Genomic DNA, 25,849 nt, shown 5'->3' with positions numbered 1-25,849 from the left:
TCACCTGCATGGCACTTCGACTTCGGAGAACTTAACTTGACATGTGAGAACGGATCCCGCCTTGGGCGGCACATAATGCACGGCATAAATGCTGTTGCCCTTGTCCTCCACCCGCAAGTTGTCCACGGGAATGCCCTCGGAGTTGGTCAGCTTCACGGCGATGCGGCCGGGACCAGCCTCGGCCACATCCACATTGAAGTAGGTCGGCACGCTCTCGCGCACCTGGCCGTGCTCAATGCCAGGTCCATAGACCTTCACCTTAGTGGGATCCACCGTCTCCTCCACGAGCACGCGGAACGGGGAGCCGGGGATGTGCTTGTCGGCAAAGCGAATGGTGATATCGTACTCGCCCGGATCCGTGGCCAAGTAGTCCACATCGCAGCTGCCGTCGCGATTATCCGTGCAGGTCATCTTGGCCTCCGAGGGCCCTTCAATGGCCAGAGAGAGCCCGCCGTTTCCGGCGCCCTTCGTCTCCACAGTGAACTTGTTCTTCTGGTTGGTCAGGCCCGTCTCCAGACCAGGTCCGTAGGCCTTGCAACGCGACGGATCGCAGCCGCTCTTCACGTTTACCACAAACGGAGATCCCGGCACCGGGATATTGTCGTACATCAGTTCGATGGTGTGGCGACCGGCCTCGAAGGGCGTGTACATGATCCGGAAGATGTCGTCGGTGGGTCCCTGGACGATCTTGCTGGGCAGGACATGGCCCATGGGATCGAAGATGGCGCAGGACAGTTTGCCGGAGTCAATGTTGCTTCCCACATTGCTCATGTCCACCATGAAGTCCGTGGCGGCGTTCATGATCACACCTAAATGGAAATCATCCAATTATTGAGTTGAAACATAAGAGAAGTCCACTTAAACAACAAGGCACAAAATCAACATGATGCAATTAGAGGATGGATTAAAAATTAATTAGTTTCTGCTGTAACATTATTTTAGTTTTAAAATTTAAATAAAAAACACGCAACATTAAAAGGGGAACAGGAGGCGATTGCGGCAAGATCAGGTGGTAAGTGGAGCGCGGAGGATTAGAGCTGCAACAACTGGCATTTGGCAACTGGAAACTGGCAACTGGAAACTGGCAACTGGAACTCCGCTCATAGCCTACCATGCGGCTGGATGCCGATGCCGCTGACCCGGGTGTTCTTCAGGTTCGGCACCGGGACAATCAGCGGCTGGAATGGCGACCCGTTGATGTGGCGCTCGTTGAAGGTTATATTGACGGTGTAGTCACCCGCCTCGGTCGGCAGGTAGGCCACATTGCAGGTGCCATCGCCGTTGTCCCGGCAGTTAATGGCTGCCTCGCAGGGACCCTCCACGGTAACACCCAGTCCCCCCTGCCCGGCACCCCGTGTGTCGATCATAAACTCCGCCGGCTGGCCCACAATTCCCCGCTCCAATCCAGGTCCAAAGGCCTGTACCTTGTTGGAGTCGCTGCCTGTGAGGCACTGCAGCCGGAAGGGTCGTGGGGTGATCGGTGTGCCACCAAAGCAAATGCTCAGCAGATACTCGCCCAGCTGGGTGGGCGTGAAGTTGACCAGGAAGCCCTCAGCCGTGGGTATGATGTGGGCCTTGACGCGATTGCCCGACGGGCTGGTTATCGTCACGGCCAGATCCGCCTTGGGCAGGCCGTGTGTGATGATCCGGAACTGCTGTAAACTATTTAGGGGCGCGGCTTTTTGGATTTGAAGTGAATGAAATGATGACTTGGACTTAGACCAGGACGTACTCAAGTATATCAAAGAATCAAATGGACACCCTTATCGGTAGATACTTACTCGGCTCGAGTCCGTCCACCTTGATCTTGGACACATCCACTGTCTGCTCCACGACGACCTTCTGTCCCAGAGGAACCCTCTGGCCGCCGTAGGTCATGGTTGTGGTGTAGGCGCCCTTAGTTGGCGGGATAACCTCCACGGAGTAGGTGTTGTCCTCGTTGTCGATGATGCGGCAGGGCACTTCGAGCTTGGTCTCCTCATGAACGATCTTCACCTTGAGCTCGGCATCGCCGGCCTCGCGGGCGTCCACATTGAAATGGGTGGGTACATTGGGATGCACTCCAGGCTGTAGCCAGGGACCGAAGGCCTGAACCCTGGCCGCATCCACAGGGACGCCGACGTAGACGCGATGCGGGGAATTGGGAGTGGAGACGCCGCCGTAGTTAACTGAAGGAAAATAGCGTTAATAATACACTTGTCTCTAGAAGCTTAGGGTCTCACCTTCGACGGTGTGGGGGACTCCGGAAGTGGGCGTGTAAGTAACCTTCTTGGTGCCGTCCGGGTTGTTCTTCAGCTCCACAGGCAGCTTAGTGCCGTACACATCCTGGACGACCACATCCAAGGGAGCGTTGCCAGCCTTGCTGGTGTCTACGGTGAAACTGGTGGGCTGATTGATAGTAACGCCATTCTTCTCCAGCCCCGGGCCACTGCTCTTGACCAGCTCGGGGTGGAAGTCGGTGCGTGGCAGAATTTGGGCAATAAACGGGGATTTGGGGATGTCCTCGTTGTCGCACAGGATGTGGACGGCATACTCTCCGACAGCGGTCGGAAGGTACTTGACCAGGGCGGATCCATCGCCGTTGTCGTGGCACTCGATCTCGGCCTGCGAGGGTCCGGCCACGGTGAACCCGAGGGCGCCTGTCTCGCCATTGGTCTCCACCACGAAGGCAGCCGGGTAGCCAATGACACCGCTGCTCAGGCCAGGGCCATAGGCTACAATCGAGGACTCCTTCTTGGGGCCCACCTTTATTTCGAACGGGGATTTGGGAACTTCCTGGCCGGCAAACGTGACCATGATTACGTAGCGACCCTCCTTGGTGGGATAGTAGTGGCATTCGTAGGTGTTGCCATCCACCTTCGACAGCATCACGTTCTGGTTCATGCCACCGGGACCAATGACGCGCACCTCGGGCAAACCCTCGCCAGCACCCTCGGTATAGATCTTGAAGTCCGCATCGTCGCCGACACGAACTCCGGTGGCCTGGAGGCCACGGCCGGAAGCGCGCACCTTGCGGGCATCCGACAGTGGGGCCACCTTAACCGGGAATGGACTGTTCGGAATGGGTGTGCCGGCGTAGAAGACGTTTACCGAATGCAGACCCTGCAGAGCAGTGACGTACTCGCAACGCCACGTATCATTCTCCAGCTGACGCACCTTGGCGGCCACCGAGGTCTTGTGGTTGGCCGGATCGATGATGATCACCTCGGGCACACCACGACCCGCATCCTTGGTGAGTATGTCGAAGAAAGTAGGCTTCTTAATGGTCACTCCGTTGGGCTGGATGCCGGGACCAGTAACCTTAACCTTGGAGGCATCGCCGGCATGTCCTTCGACCTTGACGGGGAACGGCGACTTGGGGATGTCGCGTCCGGAGAACTTTACGCCCACCTTGTGAGGACCCTCGGCCTTGGGTATGTACGAGACGGTGTAGGTGAGGTTCTTGTCGTTGTTGAAGCGGACATCAGCCTTTTCGATCTCGCCATTGGGTCCCTGGATCTCCACATCCACAGCACCTGGTTGGGATAGATTTTGTTATTAAGTTCTGAATGGAAGGGATCTCCAAATCAAACTTACCTTTGCCGGCGGAGAAGGTTTCCACCGTGAAATTGGCTGGGGCACCGACCACTGGGCCAATGGGTTCAATTCCTGGACCATAGGCACGCACTCTGTGGAGATAAAAGTTGTTATATTTAAAATTATATATATTTTATTAAAATTACACAGACGAGCTCTAAAAAGCCAATTATGATACAAAGAAACATCATTCAGTTTGTAACGAAGAACATGCGTCGCGAGCAGCTCTAAAAAGCATGGCTTTTAATATTATGAGCAGGCTAGCTACTAAAATAAAGAAACTACAGATTGCATGTCTATTATATACAAAAAGTATAGAATTTAAAGCTAATTCTAGGATTTCGGAAGATTGCTTTTCAAATATTCTGAGAGGCGCCACCTCATGCGGCTGTTTTTAGTACTAGACCAACACAACATTTTCTATAGCATACTTTTTTGCATACTTTTTAGGCTTCAAAAACCGTAAAAATTATATATCTTTGTTAAATAGCTACAAAAAAACATAAATATGAAATATTTTAAACATATTTTATCATCATTCTTTAGTTATTAGTTTGTGTAATACAATTATTTATTTCTTCTCTACTATTTTTAGATCAATCGCAAAGAATCTATATAATTAGATAAGGAAGGTAATCCATCATTGATTAAAAGAAACTTTAGTATTTATCAGATATGGTTTCCCCTAATTTATGAAGCAGCATTCGTAGCTCGTCTAGCGTTTAACAAACTCAAAGTCAGTTGAGGTTTCCCGCCACAAACCCCAACCTCAATCTGGTGGCTTAACAAAGCAGCAAATTAAATCAGCGTCGGCCAAGATGAATGCGTTTAGTGAGCGCTAATTGTAGCCAGCAATAAAAAGCCGCCAGCAAGAAGTCGGAACAGACCATAGCAGAACAGAACAGAACAGAACAAACAGGAAAGCAGCAGGCAGCCTGTCAGCCAGCGTTGAAGTATCCATTAGATACTTAGATACGCATCTCTCGCAGAAGCGTAGAGCCTCAAACAAAAGTAACCGAAAACTGGTGGAACATTTAAATCATCGAAAGCAGGCACAGCCACACAGATACCTTTTAAAAAGTAGTAGTAGCCGAACGAAAATCCAAAAAAAAGAGTCAATAAATTAAAAACCGAAAAACAAGCGGGAAGCAACGTTGGCCAAAACCACGGAGTTGGCCAAAGCCACAAAAAAAACAGATCAGAACGGAAAAGAACGTGGAACAAGAAGTGAAGAGGCATGCCGAAACTTACCGCGGCGGAGGAATGCTGAGTTTTGCATTTTGAGGAATTTAATAAATATATACACATATTATGTATTCGGATCGGATAGGGGAAAACAAGAACAAAATCCAATACATTAAAAAACGTTGCTCAAAAAATACACAAGGGGGGAAGATTTTCAGAGAAAGAGAAGAGAAAAGAAAGAAGGCAGAGTCTTGATTAGAACCAGAGAAGTGCATTAACCAGGAGGAGAGATACATTAGATATGAGTCTTAAATTTTGAATAGAATAGTAGAGTTACGAGTACAACGTTGGTATTCTTTCTAAAAAGATTTCAATGTAGAGGAACATCGAAAACTTCAGATTCTACAAAGAGTTTCAGAAGTTCCTCTATAAACCAACTACCACCCTCTCTTACCTGTTGGGATTGGTCTTGGGCCTCAGCGGAGCTCCGGTCTTGAGCTTAGAGTTGGGATACTGCGACAGATAGGTCATCATCGACTGCTCATCCACATTGGGGTTCACCAGCTCCTCGGGCTTGATCAGCTGGCGCACATTGAGCCAGTCATCGGCCAGGCCCATGGCCTCGGAAGCGTTCTGGACGGCATCCTTGGCATCCCACATCTCCCAGTCGGGACACAGGCCCGGGGCACAGGCATCGACGAGGGCGCCCACAGCCTTGCCCGTGGTCCAGTCGTTGGTGAAGTTATTGATGGGCAAGTCGGGTATCTTGGCGTGTATCCAGTTGAGCAGGCTGCCGGGGAACAAGGTGATTTAGTAGCGATGGGTATTGATTGCAAGTAGGAGGCACTCTCTTACCGCTGCTTGGGCGTGTGGCCCGATCCGTTCAGCTGCTTCTCGTCCTCGCCATCCCACATGGGCATCGATATCGAGTAGTGGAGGATCAGTGTCCAAATCAGGCCCAGTATCAGTTTCAGCTTACAGTCCACAATGTCCGAGGAGTCTGTGGGGTGGAGAAGAAAAGATAGTTTTAGGTTACAACCAGAATGCCGACCGTTACCATGGCGTATACTTAATGTGTCTATTAAATGCCTTAACGTTTTTTACAGAGAGAGAAAAAACTATGCAGGTTTATGCTTAATATCTGCATATATTAGGAACTAATTTTCCTTTTCTTATCATAGATTTTAACTGAAAAGAATAGAACTCTATAAACTTCATACTTTTTCCAGTGCATCTTAAATGCAACTGCAACCGCAACTGCAATTGCCGCAGGCTCCATCTGTCACTGGCAACACTTTGATGATGTTGCAAGACTGCTGCGGAAACCTGTTGCCATTCGACAAGCTGCCAATTATGTGCAAAGATGTCCGCTAACTGTTACAGCCACTCTGCCGCCTCCTGCCGGTCAAGTTCAGGGCTGATTATGCACGCAATCAACTCGTCTTGCCGGTTTCGTTTCGCGACCTTAAACTTGGCCAAAAGCCTGCTCCTCCGTCTCGGACATCTCCATCTTTTGTTATGCTAAACCATTTATGCGAGATGGCCGAGCGACGGGTCTTTTGTTTAGTCGGGGTTTATTGAACTTCGATTCGGACTTTTGGTTCGCGATAATGGGATCTCTGATAGCGCAACTCTGAGCAAAGTGAAAGGCGTGGTTCTGATTACTTATCACCGATTAGCCGGCACTCCGACGGGGCAACCTCTACTCCTCCGATCGCATTTGGCACGCATTGAACCGTGACGGGTTTGGAATTCCGCCTCCACATCCATCCACAACAAGGGGGAAAGCTGCCACAGGGAAAACCAAGCTAACCAAGCCGTGTCTTGGCCACCATTGGTAACCGAATAGGCCAAGTGACGACAGACCCGTCAACTGACGTACTAGATGTTCTACATTTCTTCGGGTCTGCCCTCCGGCACGGCTTTCTACCTCAAATGCTTTGTTTTGTTGCCCAACGAGCCGTTAAACGATCGCTGATATGGCCAACTTACTGGACACCCGCAACAGCTATAACCACTTTTTGCTAAATTTGCAATTTGGCTTTGTTTACTTGAAACGAGGTAGCCGGTTCGGTTGGACGGCTGTTCGGCTGGTCGAGTGTCTTGCCCCTAAAAGCCATCAAATTGTCAGCCATATCTGCGTCTTGGCCATTTAAAATACTTTCAGCTTAAAGGCCTAAGCACGATGCCTTGACAAATGAATTAGCTGCCAATCTGTGCGAGGAGTCCAGCCCGTTTTGACATTTGTTTTTATGAAAAATTACACTGCAACAGCTCCACTCCCAAGGCAAAAACCAAAAGAAAGCAGCAGCAGCATCAGCTTCGGCAATTAAAACGGCATAAGAAAAAATGAAGATGGATAAATAAACAGCCGGAGATGTGATTTGGCTAATTAGGCAGCAGACGTCGGTATGCCAATCGACGAGCCCGGTAACTGTCTTGGCTGGAACTCCAACTTGGATTGGGAACTGGTTGTCAACCCCAAAGTTAAAAGTTTGTTTTTGGCACAACACCGCGAACAAGAAAATGTGCTGTAAATTATAAAGAAATATGCTAATGTTTGCTTGAATGGAAAGGGGGATCCAAGACCCACCAGATGCCATAACTGCGATAGGGAATATGTAATGCATATTAACCAGGTCCAGGTCCAGACAGGCATCTCCACTCAAGAGAACTTCACACAGCCATGCATATGCATAAGAGTGAGAGGTGTTCGGTTGCAAGACGAGACATTTCTCCAGGGAGTCTTCACGGAACTAAGATTCTCAAGTGCACTTTGTATTCAAGATGACTGCACAATTAAGACTATTGCAATCGGGTTAAGATTGTATAAGCTATTAGGTTCTAAGATCTACAAGATCTGTATCCATAAGGCATTCTTATCATGATACGATAAACTTTTAACAAGATAATTGAAAGCATTTAAGATTTAATCCTCGAATTACTAATTGGGCAGCATCTTGCCTCTCTCGGATACAATCTATCTTCATTTACCTGTCACTGTGCCCCTGCCACTGGATCCGGAACGACCTGTTATACAGAAGCAGCCGGGTGATCGCTTGGCCTGCCAAATGATGACTTGGCATGATTTATGTGCTGCACTTTTCTGTGATTCTCGCCTCTACGAGCGGCAAGCGTTATTATGATGTTAAGTGCAACACCGGCGAAGTATTTAACATTCAGATAGAAGTAGCAAGCGGCAAGCGGCAAGAATGCTGAGGCAGCAGCTCAGATTCCGAGGCCAGAGACCCGCTCCCAATCCCGGCTATACCCAACCGGCTTGGGTCTGGGTCACAGTCACATAGTCACCAGCCAGACACGTTCTTCCAGCGGCACGCGCATACCAAACCCCCAGCCCGGAGTCGGAAAACCAATCCGAATCCGATACAATGCCAGTGTCTGGGTAAATTTTCCGAACGGAAAAACCAGTTTCCGCTTGGCCTAAAGGCCAATAATGCAGACGACTACGACTCTGCCTAACTGTTGCGTGGCTAATTAAATTAGAGGCAGTCGGGGCAGGGCCAAGATGCTCCCATATGCGATGCTGTCTCTAAAAAGGAGGCTAATTGGAAAGAAGTGTACGGCTTATTGGAGAGCATCCTAGGTATTCCATATTTTTACCCTAAAAATCACTGACACCTCTTAGAAAGTTGCAGCAGTGACTGTTTGGTGTTTTTAAGCCGCTTTAAGCCAAGAAGTCATTTCGGGCCCATTTCGTTGACGTGGGTTGTTGCCGGAGTTTAAAAAAAAAACCAGAGTTAAGTCTTTGTTTTCTTGTCCCACATTCGAGTGCGGCGGTGTCACAAGAGCCACAAAAAGCTTGTACAAAAAGACATGCCTGCTGGCTGGCTGGGGTTTCGGTAATTTTTCACTTGTTTGGGGTTAATTGAGACGGGTCTTCACTTCTTTCGATCTCTCTAACGGCCGGGCCGGGCCGAGGCTGTTGCTAATTTGAATAATTGACTGGCGGGCCAGAGATTCTCGAGTGGCAGGGCAATCCGTCCAACGCCTCAATCGCAATACCGACTCATAACAACTTAATCTTATCACAATTGCCGGCGAGGTTTGCGGGAACAGCCTTTGGAGTGCCTCTGGAGGTGCTCGTTCCCATCATTTCTATTTTCAGGCAATGGATCAGGGAGGGCTAAGCTACAGCGGCTCATCGGTGACGTGTCGGATCGATGGTGTCATAACTATTGCAAGTAATTTATAAAAACACATCGATGAGTACGTGCCAGGTGATCCATGCAGGTATCAGAGTTCGAGTCACTTCCCAAGCGATTCAGCTGAATTTCAGAGGAATTTGAATACTATATGTGGGCTATTTTGAGTGCAACCTCTCTCTCCGGGCTGATTCACCAGCTTAACATATTGCTTTGGGGTTAAATATTCAAAATATGTTAGCCTAGAAAACGGAAGCTTGTTAACACGCCTCTTACATCTTCCATGACTAATTTGCGTAGTCTGGCGTTTAGGGTTTCTGTTCTGATAAAATTCCACAGCCTCGACTTGCTTCCTCCCTGAACTAAATTCTTTAACACTTCAATGAAATCTTTTTTGAGGCTTTTTTTTTAATCAAGAATTGTGCAAGAGCGTGAATGTTGAAACAAATTATTAACAAGCTGGTTGCCATTTGACTCATCTGTTGGAAAATTCATAGACGACTCTAATGATGTTTGGGGCGCTGATGCCGATGGCGTCACCAATAACGATCAATTGCCTGTGACAAATTGAGCCTGACTTGAGAGGGCCATCAAGGCAGCAGTTTCCTCTCCAGGCAACGAGAAACTCACAACTTCAGGCAAAAATTTTAAGTAAATCCAATATCCACAACCAGATGATGGTGATGATGTCATGGGGAGCCGTGGAGCGCAGTGAGCGACTTTATCTCTACTCTAACCGGCACGTATTAGGTTCGTTCTTGCCTCCACTTCGTACGCTTAATTTTGTTACTTTTATTTGCCTGCTTGCCGCTTTTATTTATTTATTTTGGACCGCCCGAGAGGTTTATTGTTGTTATTCTTTGAGTAGATTTTTTAGCGAAAACATTCGTTGATACGGAAATCTACAATCCGACTTGGAGCTCCACCAAGCTGGAGCTGGAGCCAGCAGCTGCGTGGTCTTGTGCCGTAAAAACTCCACAAAAATTTCGCGCTAATTCAATTGACAGCACAAAAGAGGAATAGAAATACACGAATTTGGCAAAAATACAACCGGATAGATGTGAACTGGGGAGCTGGTACAGTGGGAACTACATAGCTGGAGTCGGATAGTCGGCTTTCACTGTACCCATTCCAATCAATTGAAAAGCCACAAAAATTCGCCAACAGGAAGGGGCGGGGCTCGTTAAATTAATTTACTATGTTTGTTTATAATTCTTACTATGTGTGTGCAGCGCTAATTTGCCGAAATTGGATAGCTGTTATCTGTTTTGGAAATGTTTGCTCAAATAAGCGATTTCTTTATTTTGGCAGTCTGTAATTACTGGGACGACATGCAATGCATTCCCGTGAATAATGTCATTTTGCCAAAAATTTAGTTAGTGACTAAGTTGAAAGGCAGTCCCCGATTAGTGAGTGATTCATCTCCGTGCAAATTTATTCCGCAAACAGCCGAATCTTGGCCAAAAAGTACTTATTCAGGGGATAGATATGAGGGCCTTATCGCCTGTCCAACTTGAGGATGGATGATATTTTTTATCGCCACCGAGCGAAAGTGCTGATAGCCGCAAAAAATAGCGCCAAAAATGCCAATTGGCTGGCTAAAGTTGTCTCGAAATTGCATTTATTCAGCTCTTGTCTGACTTTGTTCTGTATTGCTCCCATTTTGTGATAAAAATGAAAGCCAAATACCCCTACGACTGTAAACATTTCTGTAAACATTATTTACTTAGCTGTCGATTATTGACAAACGTTTTTCGCCTCCAGCCCCAAAGATACTGAAGTTTTTATCTGTCTTGTAGCTCCGAAGTGAGTACCTTCTGGTTGATTGTCTTTGGGGGCTGATGATTGAATTATGTGCCTCGGAGAACGCGTTCTGAGATTGTCAGCCGGAGAGCTTCTTATCAGTTGCGTCATGGGGTCAAGATTACTACACTCTGTGTATGTGAAATGTAATACGCGGGGGAATCAGCCGCCAGCCGAGTGCCTCAATGACCCACTGAACACCAAAGTGAGTCATTGGTCGTATCACATGTCCACTCGCATAAAAATCTTTGTGATAGTTCCCAATCAAGTCGAATTAGCAAGATGCAGCTAGTTGCCATTGAGGATCGGGTTCTGATACGCTCGTGATTCGGCAATGGCCGGAGGGAGGATTATTTGTAGCGGTTGGTCTTTGAAAGCGATATCGCCCCTAATGAAATTAACCTTCCGAATTGTCCACGCTTCGCTGGTGCTCTATATGGGTCTATAAGTTTATAGCCGAAAGTGTGAAATGGCTGGGGAGTGGGGCCTGAAATAGTACTTTAATAAAAACACTTTACAATAGACCTAGTCTAGATTAAGGTTTGTTACTCCCTCCCTTGTCATACAATTAGTCTGAAATGTTAACCTCATCAGGAACGTGGAATACCCCTCCTTTTGAAGGGTATTTCCATCTCAGTTTTGTCGTGCAGGTACTGCAAATTGCTAAACACAATCTTGAATTATGCATATGAACACAAACGAAAGTAAAACTCGCATTGAAGCCGGCGCTATGAATAAACGCGCGAATGACATCATTGTGTTTTGTAGTCTGGATACGATACGAACCGTCGAAAGCGAATTTAAAATTTCAACAAAACAAATAATATGAAAAAATATCCAAGGGAGTCGTGTGGAATGCAAGCGCGGGCAGAGGATCGGATCAAGACTCTTGGTCTTTGAATGACTTATCTCTCCATTGAAAAAAAAAAAAGCAAATTATGCAATTTTCAAGGGGAAATGATGCAAACGCTTCTAATTAATTCATAGTCGGTTGATTCATGACCACAATTGTGCTGTGGTCTCTCATCTCATCTCATCTGGCCCCACCCTGATCCTAAGACTGGAAGTTAATCCTATACTTCGAGGAATTTTATAACCATCTTCTCTTCTCTTCTGAAACTTACCAATGTTTACGATTTTGATTCCCTCATCCTGAAGGAATTTCAGGGCCACCGAGACGTTTTCAAGTTTCTGGCTGCGGAATGTTGGGCGTTTATTGTACTTGGGCATACGCTTCTGGGAGAGGACCTCGATCAGGGCGATCAGTCGGAGGCCGTCGGAGAGATCCGTCTCCAGGTTGTTGATCGACCGATCTATCGTCTTCAGGTGCTCGTTGGCCCACCGGGTGAAGGTGTTCTGTTGGATCTTCTTCCATTGCGCATCCTCGGCGAGATCCCGTTCGGCCTCCATGTCCTCGTCGAAGTTCTCCTCGTACTGGTCCGCCGGCTGGCCCTGCTGCTGTGCCTGTTGGTAGTACTCGTTCGGCTGTTAATGCAGAGATCTGGTTAGCCTGGGTTTATTATGAATAAGAGCAATGGGCGTGGCGTATGTCTTTGAATGAGACTGTGCCGTATGTGCCGTGTGGGATGTCATTTGTTACTTCGAAAATCACTTAACAGCCGGTCTGGGCCGGCTATGCAAAAGCAACTCCACTCCTGGAGCCAAGAAGCAAATTGAATCGAATGGCGTCGGATCTGATCGGATCACACAAGGTGTGTAAGGTGTGGTGTGGGCCAGAAAGACTTGTTCCAGTTTCGGTTGGGCACACCACCATGAAGAGGCTCCAATACCAGTGGAGTGGACTGTCCACTTTCCACGCATGTCCCCCATACAGGTCATTGGCAATCAAGAATCAAACTTTGAAGCTCAAGAAGCATTATTTTTCAAGTTTTTTAAGCTTTTTATTTATCTTTAAATCGTCATAGTTTTCTAGGAATTTATTGAGTAAGTTTCTAGGAATTGGAATTAAAAATGGTTGATTGTTAAATCGAATTAATGAACAAATAAAAATCTGCTTAAAAACCATCATCAGTTCCCATTTAAGAGCGAGGGTTCTTTGGAACTTGACGTTTCTGAAGAATTGGTTGAAAAAATCTCTAAAAATGTAAATTTTTAATGTTTTACTCCAATTCTTTTAAGAATTTAATGCAAAATCTATTTTTAAAGAAATTTAGAAAAGAAGAAAAAAATTTTAATGAAAACTTGAAACGATCTTTTTGATTCTTTCATTAAGTTTCCTATCTCTTCCAACCAGTCAACCGGGCAAACAAGTTCCCAGGTATCGCCCTCCAGGTATCGTCTATTGTTTACCAACCTTCCCCGAAGAGTGGCCCAAAAAGGGTGCCCCGACCAAAAGAAGGAGGAGCACAAAGCGGAGGAGGAGAAGATAGCCAGACGGAAAAAAGAGAGCAAAACAGAGTTCGCGTGCCACACACAAAAAACAGTGCTTCCAAGTTCTGGTCAAAAAACCCACAGAAATAGAGTATGCGCCCCGTACTCCCCCGGTCTTATCAACTGGCCCTGGCCAAAAAGGGAAGAAGTGGGCTAGAAAAAGAAATCGGAGTGGAGTGGAGTGCTCGAGTGCGCAGCGTGTGAAGTTCATTAACATTTTCGTTAATTGCGAAATGCCGCGACGGCCGAGTGGCGACAAAACGCAACGCGACGCTGCAGTGCGGCGGGCAATTAAAAAAAAGGGCACTATGACACCCAAAAAAAGCTCACATTAGAACACAACACAACACACACACACACCTGCTGATAGCAAACGTCGTAGTGTGCCGCTGGCGGCTGGGCGTAGAAATTCAAATTGCTAAAGTTTGGAATTGGCGCAAATTCGCTATTGCTATTGTTGTTATAAACACACGGGCCGGCGCTGTTTTGATTGTGGTTCGGAGTTGGCGGGTTCTTTCTATTGTTATGGTTGAGGAATATCGTCGCCTGTGTCGTTTGACCGTTCGCGTAGCTTGCGTTTTGCACTATTTCACCGATTCCGGTAGCAGCGGCACCCCGATTCCCGATCTGCTGCGCTTTGGCGTCTTTAGTCTTCGGCGAATCACCGTTAAATAAAACCCCAACGCCGGCATGCTGTCCCCTAGAGCTGAAAGTTTTAACATTCATTTAATCGATAGATAAGAGCTTTCGATGACGATCTCGATTTATCATCGACTTTGACCGTGAACAGACAAACTCTCATCAAGAGAGTCGCACATAAAAACCGGTTTTAAAATAATATCACAACCCCAAGTTCTGTGTGAGAGCGTAAAGTGTTTCAGTTGGATATCATCTCTTTATTAATAAAAATTATATTTTTAATTTTTTTCAGTCTGGCCCCAAAAGTATGCAACTAACTAAGCTTAATTTAACGGTTTTTTCTACAACTACTGAATACTACTGAATTACTATTTGAATTTTTTTTATGACTAACGACTAAGAACCATAAACTTATTACATACTTAAAATCGATCATAATTTGTATTTTTGTTTAGTTAAAAGTCTTATGTGACTAAACAACTTTTTAAATTCCATCACTATCTCAAGAATTTAATCAGTAAATCATTCTATAAGTCACTAAAACACCAATCAATGTTCCTTCTTTTATAGAGAGGGCTTATTTAGATAAAATATGAATTCTTATGAAGCGTTTTCAGATATCGGTTTCAAAACTAAAAATCAAGTAAAGAAATGAATCATTTCTTGAAGCCAGCACACACCCAGGAGACTGAAGAAATGCAAACAATTCTGGTAAATATTTGGCATATTTTGGGATTGCTTTTGGCAGTGCCTCCTTAATTCCACTCCGAGAGGCACCCCAGCCCCTTATTAGCCTCGTACCGCGAATGCAAAACCGAAAAGCAGACACAAATGCACAACGACGGCCGGCCAGACAAGTGAATGAGCCAAGCAAATGGGGCTGACAGTCGGCGACCTTCTCAATATGGTTAGAATCGTTAATTTTAGCCAAATGAGTCAAAGCAAGTAGCAAAAGCCAGATATGATCGATGGCAGATCGATGCCTGGGGACTTGGAAATAGTGTTTATTTTGGCAGCAAGTCCTTCAACAAATTTCACAAGGGAACCTGATTTTGTTTCTGTCTTTCCCAAATATGGAAACAAATCATGCATATAAGTTTATTTTTATGGCGCGTGCTACTAAAAATATGCCTCAAATTAGGGAAAACTTTTCCATGACTCTTGCCCAAAGAACGATTTATGTTTGCCCAACTGAATCTTTTGGCACGTTCCTTTCTTAAACAAACAATTGTGTCAATATTTGGTGGTATATTAAGTATTGCGTATGAACTTTGTACTATAAAACGGCTAGACATTTTCTAAAAAAAAACAGTTTTTGAGAAAGAAACCAATATGAAGTTCATCGTGGCTCTTTTACTTCTCTTCGCATTGGTGGCATATACCAATGCTGCCACATCCTTCGATTACGATTCCACAACATCTACCACTAGTGCTCCGACAACCTCTGTTCCTTCATGTGGAGGCCCACAAGGATCCAAAGGACCCTGCGGCAACAAATTGTACTACTTTTTCAAATAATTAATAGGACGATGCTAAAATAAAATCAAATGTCAACCAACTAAGAATTTTTTATTAAAAGAATATGAAGTACATGAAGTTTCAATATACCACTTGATCCATATGCCTTGATCTTAGATTTTGCGAAAGTTGTTCTTTTATTAAAAACGAATAAAAACTCTATGAGAGAGTTTAATAAACAGTGAGCAGAAAATTATATTTGATTTTTTCCTTGTCGTATAGTCTTAAGCAGAATATGGCATAATTTTCAGCACCCCATAAAATCCCAAATTTGTATTAACTCTTACTCTTAACTTCTCTGATTGAAAAAATTTCACATTTGAATTTAAACAAATGTGATATAAACATGTTCCTTGAAACGAAAGTTTATTGACTTGGCATCAATACATAGATGGGACTTATACTTTTGGCAAATTAAATTTACTTAGACCTCTGCCCATGCTAATATTTTATCATTTAAATGAATATTCTTTGTGAATATAAAGTTAATACATCTGTGTCAACACTGAACATCTTCAGGTGAAAAGTATAAAAAGGTATAATTTCAGCCTAATATTATTAGTTTTTCAAAAAGTTGTCAACATGAAGTTCTTCTCGGCTCTACTGCTTCTGTGTGCCCTGGTTGGATTTATAGCTACGGCTGCATCGCAATCGGCTCCAGTTACACCTTCTCCAGTCGAAACTACTACGTCTGCTCCCGAGGCAACCCCATGTTGCGGAAAAAAAATGTATTTCTTCTATTAAATGCGTGCGAAACTTGTTTGAAGAAAATATAATGGATTAATACTGTATAAATATTTGAAAAACTGTTTCATTGTAGTTTAGAAAGATTTATCTCGCGTAAGGGATAAAAACAATTGTGTCAATAACAGACAAATTTAGGTAGAAAGTATAAAATCGCGATTTTAATATCCAAAGCAATATTCCCTCAAGAAACCAACCAACATGAAGTTCTCCGCTGTTCTTTTGCTTTTGTGCGCCTTGATTGGATACACTATGGCGTCCACGACGACCACATCCGCGCAAGCTTTTACAAGCACCTCCACATCTGCCCCTGTTGCTCCTCCATGTGGAGGACCCCAAGGACCCTGCGGACAGCTTCCCCAAATTCCTCCATGCGCTGGTGGAGCCGGTGGACCTTGCGCCAAGAAATTGTACTTCTTTTATTAAAAAACTCAAATAAATTATTTTGAAAAGAATTGTATTTTATTAAACGATATTCCCTTAATTATTTTCCAAGTTTGGTTTTTGCTAATTTGCTAAATTTTTACTTTAATATTTTAATTCAATTTCGAAACAGCAAGTCACAAAATCTGCAGCATCTTTGGTTTCTTAGGCACAATATCTGTTTCTGCTAACAACTATCTATTATTTATTAACTTATTATCGACAAAACAATACTTTTTGAATAATAATCTGCTGATCCTGACCTAGGTCTGTACTTACAGAATACATTTTTCCAAAAAAATATTGCATTGCCAAAATGTATCTATTGTATCTCCTGGTATTGGATTCGGGTTATTCCATAATTCTTGTAAGAGACCTGCAGTACCAAAAGGAAGGTTTTCCTGCCCCTTTGCGTTAGGGCGCCTTGATAGGATTTGGGGCTGATAGATGGGGAAGATACTGATAAAGGAACCAAAACTAAGAAAGGAAAGGAAGATCTCTATGTATCTTCTATACCTCATTGACCTTGCGGTCAAAAACCTCATGTGAAGGATTGCCCTAAAAAGTTTCAATTGACGGAATAAAATACACTAGCTTAAACTTTAAAACTTTCCAAGCTTAAACTTTAAGTAATTATGCAATATGTTATAAAATAATATCCTAAATCTAGAAGAAAACGTCTAAATTACACTAATGATATGCCAAATTAAAATCTGGAGAATTTTTCTGAAAGTAATCTTGAGACAGTATTAGCTTGTAGTGGGAGAGCAGATCTGTTCTATTGTTTTATAATATTCTTTATTTATCCCGTAAACTATGTTAAATCACTTGTGTTAATATTTGGCTAAGAAAAAGGTATAAAATCACAATTTTAGTAAGCCAAGATCAGACTTGTTGTTCAAACCTAACATCATGAAGTTCTTTGCTGTCCTTGTGATCCTAAGTGCCTTGGTTGCCATAGAGGCGGCTTCCACATCCAGCTACACTTCGGCACATGGCACCGGCACCGGCACCTCAGCTACGACAACCACGGAAGCAGTAACTACTCCAGCTGTACCACCATGTGGAGGACCCCAAGGACCCTGTGGCTCAGCCCTTTCTAAGCCTCCCTGTGCTGGGGGACCGTGCGGCAAAAAGCTTTATTTCTTTTATTAAAATAAAAGCTAAATAAAACTCGGCTCAAGCTAAAAAATATTTCAAGGTGTTCCACTAATGAATATTGGCAAAATATTCACGCAAGGTGATATATATTGGATTTCTGGGCCTGCCTCGAATTTTCACAGATGGTCCACCGGGAAAATTGATAAAAAATCTTTTGAAAATTTTTGTTCTCAGATTTTGATCCAGATTTATGGAGAATCGAAAAAGAAAGCGTTTGAGGTATTCCTCTCATGAATCGGATGAATATTGGCAAAGATATGTATATCCCAGGAAAATTGATAAAAAATCTTTCGAAAATTTTGTTCTCAGATTTTGATCCTGATTTATGGAGAATCGAAAAAGAAAGCGTTTGAGGTATTCCTCTCATGAATCGGATGAACATTGGCAAAGATATATCCATCGCAAGGACCTGCCTCGAATTTTCACAGAGGGTCCACCCGGAAAATTTATAAAAAATGCATTAAAAATTTTGTTCTTAGATTTTGATACAGATTAATGGGAAAGCGTTTGAGGTATTTCTCTCATGAATCGGATGAATATTGGCAAAGCATTAAATAACTTTGATATATAAAATATAACAAATGCTGCCATTCATCTTTCTAACCCTAATATTTGTCCAACTACATTTGGGCTGTTGGATTTGAAAATAATGTAATATTTGTACAGCTGCGGTTTTTTTTTGCGCTTAAAGAAGCTTAAACTCCTCATTTATGTGAATAATTTACTCTAAAAGGTTTACACTGGAATGATATAAAATTCAGAAAGGTAGTTCAAATTTTATCAATTTCAATTGAAAATTAATAAGATAAAGTTCATTGCTATTCTCCTGTTCTTGTGTGTCATAATGTGCCTTGGTTGCCATAGAGGCGGCTTCCACATCTAGCTACACTTCGGTTTCTACGACAACCACGGAAGCAGTAACTACTCCAGCTGTACCACCATGTGGAGGACCCCAAGGACCCTGTGGCTCAGCCCTTCCTAAGCCTCCCTGTGCTGGGGGACCGTGCGGCAAAAAGCTTTATTTCTTTTATTAAAATAAAAGCTAAATAAAACTCGGATCAAGCTAAAAAATATTTTAAGGTATTCCACTAATGAATATTGGCAAAATATTCACGCAAGATGATATATTTTGTTCTCAGATTTTGATACAGATTAATGGGGAATATATAAAGAAAGCGTTTGAGGTATTTCTCTCATGAATCGGATGAATATTGGCAAAGCATTAAATAACTTTGATATATAAAATATAACAAATGCTGCCATTCATCTTTCTAACCCTAATATTTGTCCAACTACATTTGGGCTGTTGGATTTGAAAATAATGTAATATTTGTACAGCTGCGGTTTTTTTTTGCGCTTAAAGAAGCTTAAACTCCTCATTTATGTGAATAATTTACTCTAAAAGGTTTACACTGGAATGATATAAAATTCAGAAAGGTAGTTCAAATTTTATCAATTTCAATTGAAAATTAATAAGATAAAGTTCATTGCTATTCTCCTGTTCTTGTGTGTCATAATGGGTTTTGGATCTTAAACCTCAGCCGAATCCGCATCATCGACCGAATCCTGGAACTTTGAGTCTTCAACAGATTCGTCTACTTCCTCGCCTCCCAGTAGCGGCAAAGGACCTTGTGGTGGAAAAAAATTCTACTTTTTTTATGGAAAAAATCTAAAATAAAATAATACAATAAATCAAGATATTGCTTTCCTCAAATTATGGTTTGGAAACCTTCACTACATTCCCCAAGGGAGTGCTACTTTCGACAAATATCCATATATGGTGAGTCCACCTTAGATTAGGATTTCCAAATATGGATACAATCCACTCGAAACCGGGCCAAAAACGGCGACAACGAATATGTACGTGAGGCGCCACTTGTATCGCCACAACGGTGCATGAATCAGCCACCCGACGAACGCCGCCAATGAAATGCTAAATAAATTTTCACTTCCATTTTAATTAATTTGAATTTATTTGAAACTAAAATTACACCCAACATTTACACAACGAAGGCGCATTCGACTAAAAATAAATTCCCCAAATATTTTGTTTTTATGAAAAGGTAATGAAAGCCACATGTCCTCCAATCGGCTCTATACACTCGAATCGAGAGAACCGAAATGGAAATTTGTAGTGGGTTTTTGTGGATGAAGATGGGATGTGATAAGGGCCAACCCACTCACTTTTCTGGAAGCCATTATATTGATGGATTTCTGTTGAATGATCTCAAGTCGTAATACTTTGGTAAATGTTTAATACTGATCACTTTTGATTGCCTGCTAATTACACAATGCCTGGCACGTTTTTCATTAAAAACACAACACACAAGCACCCGCACCACAGCTCTCGTATCTGTTTAAAATATAAACAAATTTTGACGAAATTTCTTTTTAAAAATATATATATATTCTGCACGAGCTGTTCGCGTTCAGTTCTGTAGTTCTGCAGATCTTCACGAAAGTGTACTTGTACTCGTATCCGTATTTTGAATCGTACTGGCGGCGACAATTTTTCAACTCAACTGAGTTGTGTGCGCCTCCTTGCTCAAAGTTTTTATGCCAAAACGCGCTCAGCTTGTTTTCCAATTTCTTTATTATTATATTCTCAGAAAAGAATCAAACAGGCAAGGATGGATTTTTAGGTTTTTAAACTAAAACCTGTTTTTTTTTAGAGTCTTAAAATGAAGTCATACTTCTAACGTTGAGAGATTTTGGCATAAAGCTTGTTTGGTATGTTTTAATTAATTTTTTTTGTTTAAAGTTCATATGTCCAAATAGAAAAACTATCTATTTTGAAAAAAAAAAATATACAATTTCAAGATTCTTTGATAAATATATTTCTTATAATTAACAAATTTTTAGTATAACATTTTTTTCCTACCCTCGACTGTGAAACCTCTTCAATACATAATTTGTTCAATATTTATTTTTCTCGATGTTTTGTGTTGTGTTTTTGGTTTTGCAAATGACGTTGACTTTGACGCCGGCGTAGACGGCGACGTTGACTGCACTCTTGACTCTGTTTGGCGGGTTTTTGGCGGAGCAGCCTAGCCCCCATAGAGCCCCCCACCCGTAACCCCACATAGCCCCATCACGAATGTGATTTTCAGCGCGAAGCTGATTGTGTTGTTATTCTATGAATAGAACTATTTGTCTTTTTGTATATTTGGCTGGCCATTCCCGAGAGAATGGTTCGCTGGTTGCCAAGTAGCTTCAATTTTTTTGGTTGCACAAATGCATTCCGTGTTCCCCCACCACATGACTCACATCATCTGGCAGCATAGTCTGTCATTAAATAAAAATTAAAAGTCAAGGAATCCGAAATAATTAATCGCTGCTAAGACATACATATGTATGTATATTTTTGCGGCTTGTTCGGACTTAGTCTATGACTAATTCGCTCCGGCAAAATCAGCTGTCATAAATTCTCAGATTTTATTCAACATGGGTCGAAAGACTCTCTCCCCAATGTTTATGTCTATATGTCTGAATTTTTTTTTACTTTTCATGTCTAGATAAAACATTTCGAGTGCCCACAGCACGCTAAATATATCGTAAATTTTATTTTGATTACGTGATTTCGAAGCTGGATGTTGCTCGGCATTTAATCATAAAATCTAAAGTATTTCTTCGAGATAGAAAAATGTCTAAACTGTCTGCTAAGAATTTCCTCTAACTTAATAACCCAATTGCCGTTTTGACATTCGCGCGTGTTAGTTTAAAACAAATTTTATTTGTATTACTTATAATCATTCATGCCATTCGGATTTATCCAACAGCTGTGCTCCGGCCGTTAATGTCTAATATTGCGCATACGCCCCATTGCCAGAAAGTAATTTCACGTGCCAGCGCTTTCTTTTCCTGCTCTCGGTTCTTCCCGAAAATAAATGAAATACAATTAACAATATCTCAGTGGGTAGCAAGAAAATGAACAATAACAAAATGAAATAGATAATGAAACATACATAGATGGTCTAATATTAAGGCTAATTTTTTAAAAGACTACTAAGCCTTCCCTCAGGTATTCAAGAAATTTCTCAGGTGCGCCAGAGCGTGTGACTATATGCTATATTTAGAAACACCATTCCCCATCTGACACAAAAATGCACTTTACGTTCTCACACAGCTAAGAACAATTAATGGCTCTTTTGATCTGGGTCCAGGAAAAATGAGATCCATTTGGTTATTTCAACGCACTGTGGCGCAAATAATTGGAATCTATCACAAAATGGCAACGCCTGGTACGCCATATTTCACACACGAAATTTTCACACCAAGCTGCCCCGCGACATGAAATATTTCGGCTTTGTCTGTATATATTTAATAATAAGTATCTGGATGTTATGGCCAACTCTTCCGATGATTTGTCATCACTCTTTCCATATATTCATTTCAACGCGCAATTTCCATTTGCCTTTATTGGAGACATTATTTCACATACTTAGGCATTTTCACTTATTTTTTCCCCTTTGATTGTGCACTAGTTGCGAAATTTCACTTGCTATATATTCATCTATATGTATGCATAAAATTATGAACAACACCCGCGTCTACATATAGTATTCAGATTGCGTATACGCCGCGTATTCCAAACAAAAACTCAAGATCCGCGCACCGCACACGTCCACGTCCAAGTCAATGCAGCAACTGAAAATCTTTTCGAAAACATCAAGATACAGCCCACAACTGAGTGAGTGTTTTTCGAAACATTTCTTCTATATTTTCTTCAGAGTTGCTGAATGCTGAGTGCGAGGAGAAATATTTTCTTGAATTTCCATGCGCCGTGAGCGATTTGTGTCAGCATTTATGTGAAAGGCACTCAAAATATGACTAACACCCATGGACGATGTCTGATGTCTGGGCTCTACCTGATTCTATATAGATCAGCATGACACGTGTGGCCCGAAGAGACATTTCGCTATGGGCTGTGACATAAATTAGAATGTGACGGGAGGATGAATCAGTTCGACGTTAGTCTGTCTGTCTGCCCGGTCTCTTGGCCAAGATCCAAGAATTTCTTGTTTTCCTGGAGCAATTAAATTGAACACAAAATGTTTTTATCAAAATGGGACTAATATTTATAGCATTCCTAAACTTACAATATAGGTTTCTTTTTTAAACTGCAGAATCGGCTGTTTTAAGTTTCTTTAATAAATATTATAAGAATAAGTTTTTTAGGAAAACAATAAATGATGGAAATAACTTAAAATAAAGGACTTGAAAGTTATCCATTTATTATTTGCTGGTCTACATGGCCACATTTTCCATTGCCACTCATTGTCTGCCGCATCCAGTCGCGGTAGTACATAATATTCATAAATATATCCGGAACACCCTTGGCACAGGGTACAAAAAAGTTTAAGATTCCCACCAGTGTTCCTTCGTGGACCAGAGGACCTCCGGAATCCCCGTGGCAGGCCCCGATATTCGCTTGTCGGTAGGCGCAAATGTGACAAGGACCCAGTTCCAGATCCTCGTAGTCGGTGAGCAGGGATCTGCAGGCTGTGCTGGTGAGATGCTGTTGTTGCACCTTTTGCAATTGAGACGGAAGAGTTCCGGCTGCCGACTGGGAGCCCCATCCGGTAAAAAGCAGCTCCGAAGATCCTTGGGGAAACGGAGAGGTGGGAAGTTCCACCGCCTGGGTTCGAGCATCAAACACAATGCTCTGATTCAGTTGCAACAATCCGATATCGTTATGGTACTTGGGAGTGTCGTAGTTGCAGTGGAGGTAGATGGATTCAGGATGGTAGATAGCTCCCGGTTCGGCATAGCGGTTAGTGCCCGTGGCGACCTGTAGACGGCTGGCAGGATAACCCTTCACACAATGACCCGCCGTTAGAATCCAACGCTCAGAAATGATGGCTCCGCCACACAGGTGACTGCCCGCCAAAGTTTGCAAGGACACTTGGTAGGGAGCCTCGCCCTCGACGGCATTCTGACCGCCCACTATAAAGTTTTCCTGTCCCAGGACGAACTCAATCAAAAGGCAGGTAAAGAAAATCAAAAGTTGAGTAAGAAACCGCGGTAACGCCATCACTGAGCTGCAAGCAAAGACTGGGCTAGTTGGGTTTACCCTGTTTGGTTTTGATTGAACTCCATAAACCGGAATGGCCCGAGCAAAGGTTCCCGCAATCGCGGCAATAAACTGATTTTCTCTTTTATCTGATACTCGATAAATGGTCAAGAAATGGTCTGACCATTATCGAGCCGTTCATTAGGCAAATGGGCACAGAACCATGAAGTTGCCGTTGCTAATTTTTCTGGGAGTCCTTGGAGGATTCTTCCCCGCCCATGCCATTCGAATCAAGGGGAACTCTACAGACAAAGGATTCTTCAAGGATCAGCGAATTATTGGCGGGGAAGATGCCGCCGTCGGATTTGCTCCGTACCAAGCGTCCTTGCAAGGAATTTCGGGTGCCCATAGTTGCGGAGGAGCCATCATCTCTCAAGAATGGGTCCTCACAGCCGCCCATTGTGTGGTCAGTGCCGATATAAGAATGTTGGTGGTGGTCACTGGAACCAATAAGTACACCCAGCCTGGAGGCAGATACTTCATCCAGTCCATTCACATCCACTGCAACTACGACACACCCGATATGCACAACGACATCGCCCTGTTGCACTTGCAGGAGCCGATCGAGTGGAACGAACTAACCCAGCCAATTCCCTTGCCAGAGGTGCCCATGGCGCCAGGTGATGAAGTAATCCTCACCGGCTGGGGATCCACTGTGCTTTGGGGAATAGCTCCCATTGACCTGCAGGTCGTGTACCTCAAATATGTCCCTCATCTGGAGTGCAAGGGCTTGCTGAGCAACGATCCCGACCTGGACGTGGGTCACATTTGCACATTTTCACGACAGGGCGAAGGTTCGTGTCACGGAGATTCCGGAGGACCATTGATCAGTAACGGATACCTGGTGGGTTTGGTCAACTGGGGCTGGCCCTGCGCCACGGGAGTGCCAGTAAGTATACTATACTAATTTATTGGAATATTTCTTCTAAAAGTCCTTCCCAACAGGATGTCCATGCCAGTGTCTACTTCTATCGGGACTGGATACGCAGTGTCATAGGTGGTAACACCAAATGCGGTGGTTATAGCACCAACGAATGGCCATAAACCCAGTCCATATTTTATAAGGCCACCCAGATAAACTAGCCCTCGATAAGACCCAGTTTAAGCCAATAAAGTTTTGATACCTTTCAAGTAATTGTTTTGTGTTCAGTACGTGGCCAAACCTTCGAGATGCAACTGCTCTGGTCAAGTTTTGTGGTGCTCCTGCTCCTCCAGCTCCAGCCCAACCTAGGCCAACGGGTGGTGGGGCCTTACCCGGAGGAGAGAACCCCATCTGGTCGCATCAAGGGCGGAGAGGTGGCAGAGCCTGGCTTCGCCCCCTACCAGGTGTCCTTGCAAGCAACCATAGGTACCCACAATTGTGGAGGATCGATCCTTAATGAACGCTGGATCCTCACGGCCGGACACTGCGTCCAGAACTATACCCCGGATAGGGTGAATGTGATCACGGGTACCAATCAGTTCAGAGAACCCGGAGCGATATACTACACTGAGGAAATTCACATGCACTGCATGTACGACCAGCCGTACCTACACAACGACATTGCTCTCCTGAAGCTGTCGGAGAACATCACCTTCAATGAGGTGACCCAACCTATTGCCCTTCCCAGCAAACCCGTTCAAACCGGCGATGTGATCGTCCTGACTGGATGGGGAGCCGTGACGCCCAATGGCGGCGCTCAGGCTGACCTCAACAAGCTGACTCTGGGCTTCGTGACCTTTGAGGAGTGCTATGCCATCTTCAACCAAACGGCCAACCTTGGAGTGGGTCACATCTGCACCTTTTCGCAGGAAGGTGAGGGCTCCTGTCACGGCGACTCCGGCGGCCCGCTGGTGAGCAACGGGGCTGTGGTGGGCGTGGTCAACTGGGGGCGTCCCTGCGGCATGGGCTATCCCGATGTCCAGGCCAATGTGTACTACTACCTGGACTGGATTCGCAACAAAATTAGCGGAGAGACCAGATGCAAGTTCTAAGCAAAATTGTAAAAAATTCAATAAATAAACCATGAAAACTGACCTGTTGGGATTTTTTTAAATTATTAAATTTAAATTTGGGTATTGTTAATAAATTTTTCCTAAATATGTAATTTATATACCTTAAAATATTACATTTTGGGCAAAAACGTAGCTTTTAAACCCTCTAGAATGAAGAAAATATACGTTTGATTCAAAA

The 25,849-nt window shown here is 43.7% G+C and overlaps 6 protein-coding genes across 12 annotated transcripts in view; 4 read left to right on the top strand and 2 right to left on the bottom strand.

Annotated features, from left to right (window-relative positions):
- LOC6500647 (filamin-A) overlaps positions 1-22,247 on the bottom strand; it is a 36,072-nt gene extending 13,825 nt beyond the window's left edge. Inside the window, exons 1-11 of one of the 7 annotated variants that reach the window (XM_014911162.3) lie at positions 22,045-22,247; positions 13,479-13,824; positions 11,852-12,212; positions 5,617-5,761; positions 5,216-5,551; positions 4,828-4,842; positions 3,577-3,668; positions 2,223-3,515; positions 1,782-2,168; positions 1,112-1,678; positions 5-809 (exon numbers count right to left, since the gene is read on the bottom strand). In XM_014911162.3, the coding sequence (XP_014766648.1) occupies positions 5-809; positions 1,112-1,678; positions 1,782-2,168; positions 2,223-3,515; positions 3,577-3,668; positions 4,828-4,842; positions 5,216-5,551; positions 5,617-5,761; positions 11,852-12,212; positions 13,479-13,824; positions 22,045-22,052 (4,355 nt within the window). In that variant the 5' untranslated portion in view covers positions 22,053-22,247. Of the gene's footprint in view, positions 1-4; positions 810-1,111; positions 1,679-1,781; positions 2,169-2,222; positions 3,516-3,576; positions 3,669-4,827; positions 4,843-5,215; positions 5,552-5,616; positions 5,762-11,851; positions 12,213-13,478; positions 13,825-19,787; positions 19,939-22,044 lie in introns of those variants that run through there. The other 6 variants (XM_044714357.1, XM_014911163.3, XM_014911166.3 and 3 more) reach the window with 6 other exon arrangements.
- Positions 16,031-16,474, top strand: LOC26514646. The gene has a single exon (XM_014911830.3). It carries the CDS (start codon positions 16,221-16,223, stop codon positions 16,443-16,445), a length of 225 nt encoding a protein of 74 aa, XP_014767316.1. The 5' UTR covers positions 16,031-16,220; the 3' UTR covers positions 16,446-16,474.
- On the top strand, positions 17,298-17,636 carry LOC116656576. The gene has a single exon (XM_032456337.1). The coding sequence runs from the start codon at positions 17,355-17,357 to the stop codon at positions 17,595-17,597; it is 243 nt and encodes an 80-aa protein (XP_032312228.1). The 5' UTR covers positions 17,298-17,354; the 3' UTR covers positions 17,598-17,636.
- Positions 22,248-22,657: 410 nt separating the features above from the next.
- LOC6500646 (chymotrypsin-2) lies at positions 22,658-23,669 on the bottom strand. Its single transcript, XM_001953604.3, has one exon. It carries the CDS (start codon positions 23,635-23,637, stop codon positions 22,828-22,830), a length of 810 nt encoding a protein of 269 aa, XP_001953640.1. The 5' UTR covers positions 23,638-23,669; the 3' UTR covers positions 22,658-22,827.
- A 135-nt stretch (positions 23,670-23,804) lies between these two features.
- LOC6499917 (chymotrypsin-2) lies at positions 23,805-24,807 on the top strand. Its single transcript, XM_001953603.4, has 2 exons — positions 23,805-24,565; positions 24,622-24,807. The coding sequence occupies exons 1-2, from the start codon at positions 23,840-23,842 to the stop codon at positions 24,718-24,720; spliced, it is 825 nt and encodes a 274-aa protein (XP_001953639.1). The 5' UTR covers positions 23,805-23,839; the 3' UTR covers positions 24,721-24,807.
- LOC6502640 (chymotrypsin-2) lies at positions 24,807-25,692 on the top strand. The gene has a single exon (XM_001953602.4). It carries the CDS (start codon positions 24,847-24,849, stop codon positions 25,648-25,650), a length of 804 nt encoding a protein of 267 aa, XP_001953638.1. The 5' UTR covers positions 24,807-24,846; the 3' UTR covers positions 25,651-25,692.
- Positions 25,693-25,849: the final 157 nt, after the last annotated feature.

This window comes from Drosophila ananassae, chromosome 2L (assembly GCF_017639315.1).
Source record: "Drosophila ananassae strain 14024-0371.13 chromosome 2L, ASM1763931v2, whole genome shotgun sequence".
Classification (NCBI taxonomy): domain Eukaryota; kingdom Metazoa; phylum Arthropoda; class Insecta; order Diptera; family Drosophilidae; genus Drosophila; species Drosophila ananassae.
This window is presented reverse-complemented; position numbering and strand designations above follow the sequence as displayed.

Coding starts and splice junctions, on each gene's coding strand:
- LOC116656576 (XM_032456337.1), top strand. CDS start 17,355: ATGAAGTTCTTTGCTGTCCTTGTGATCCTAAGTGCCTTGGTTGCCATA.
- LOC26514646 (XM_014911830.3), top strand. CDS start 16,221: ATGAAGTTCTCCGCTGTTCTTTTGCTTTTGTGCGCCTTGATTGGATAC.
- LOC6499917 (XM_001953603.4), top strand. CDS start 23,840: ATGAAGTTGCCGTTGCTAATTTTTCTGGGAGTCCTTGGAGGATTCTTC. Junction 24,566..24,621: donor CCTGCGCCACGGGAGTGCCA/GTAAGTATACTA, acceptor CCTTCCCAACAG/GATGTCCATGCCAGTGTCTA.
- LOC6502640 (XM_001953602.4), top strand. CDS start 24,847: ATGCAACTGCTCTGGTCAAGTTTTGTGGTGCTCCTGCTCCTCCAGCTC.
- LOC6500646 (XM_001953604.3), bottom strand. CDS start 23,637: ATGGCGTTACCGCGGTTTCTTACTCAACTTTTGATTTTCTTTACCTGC.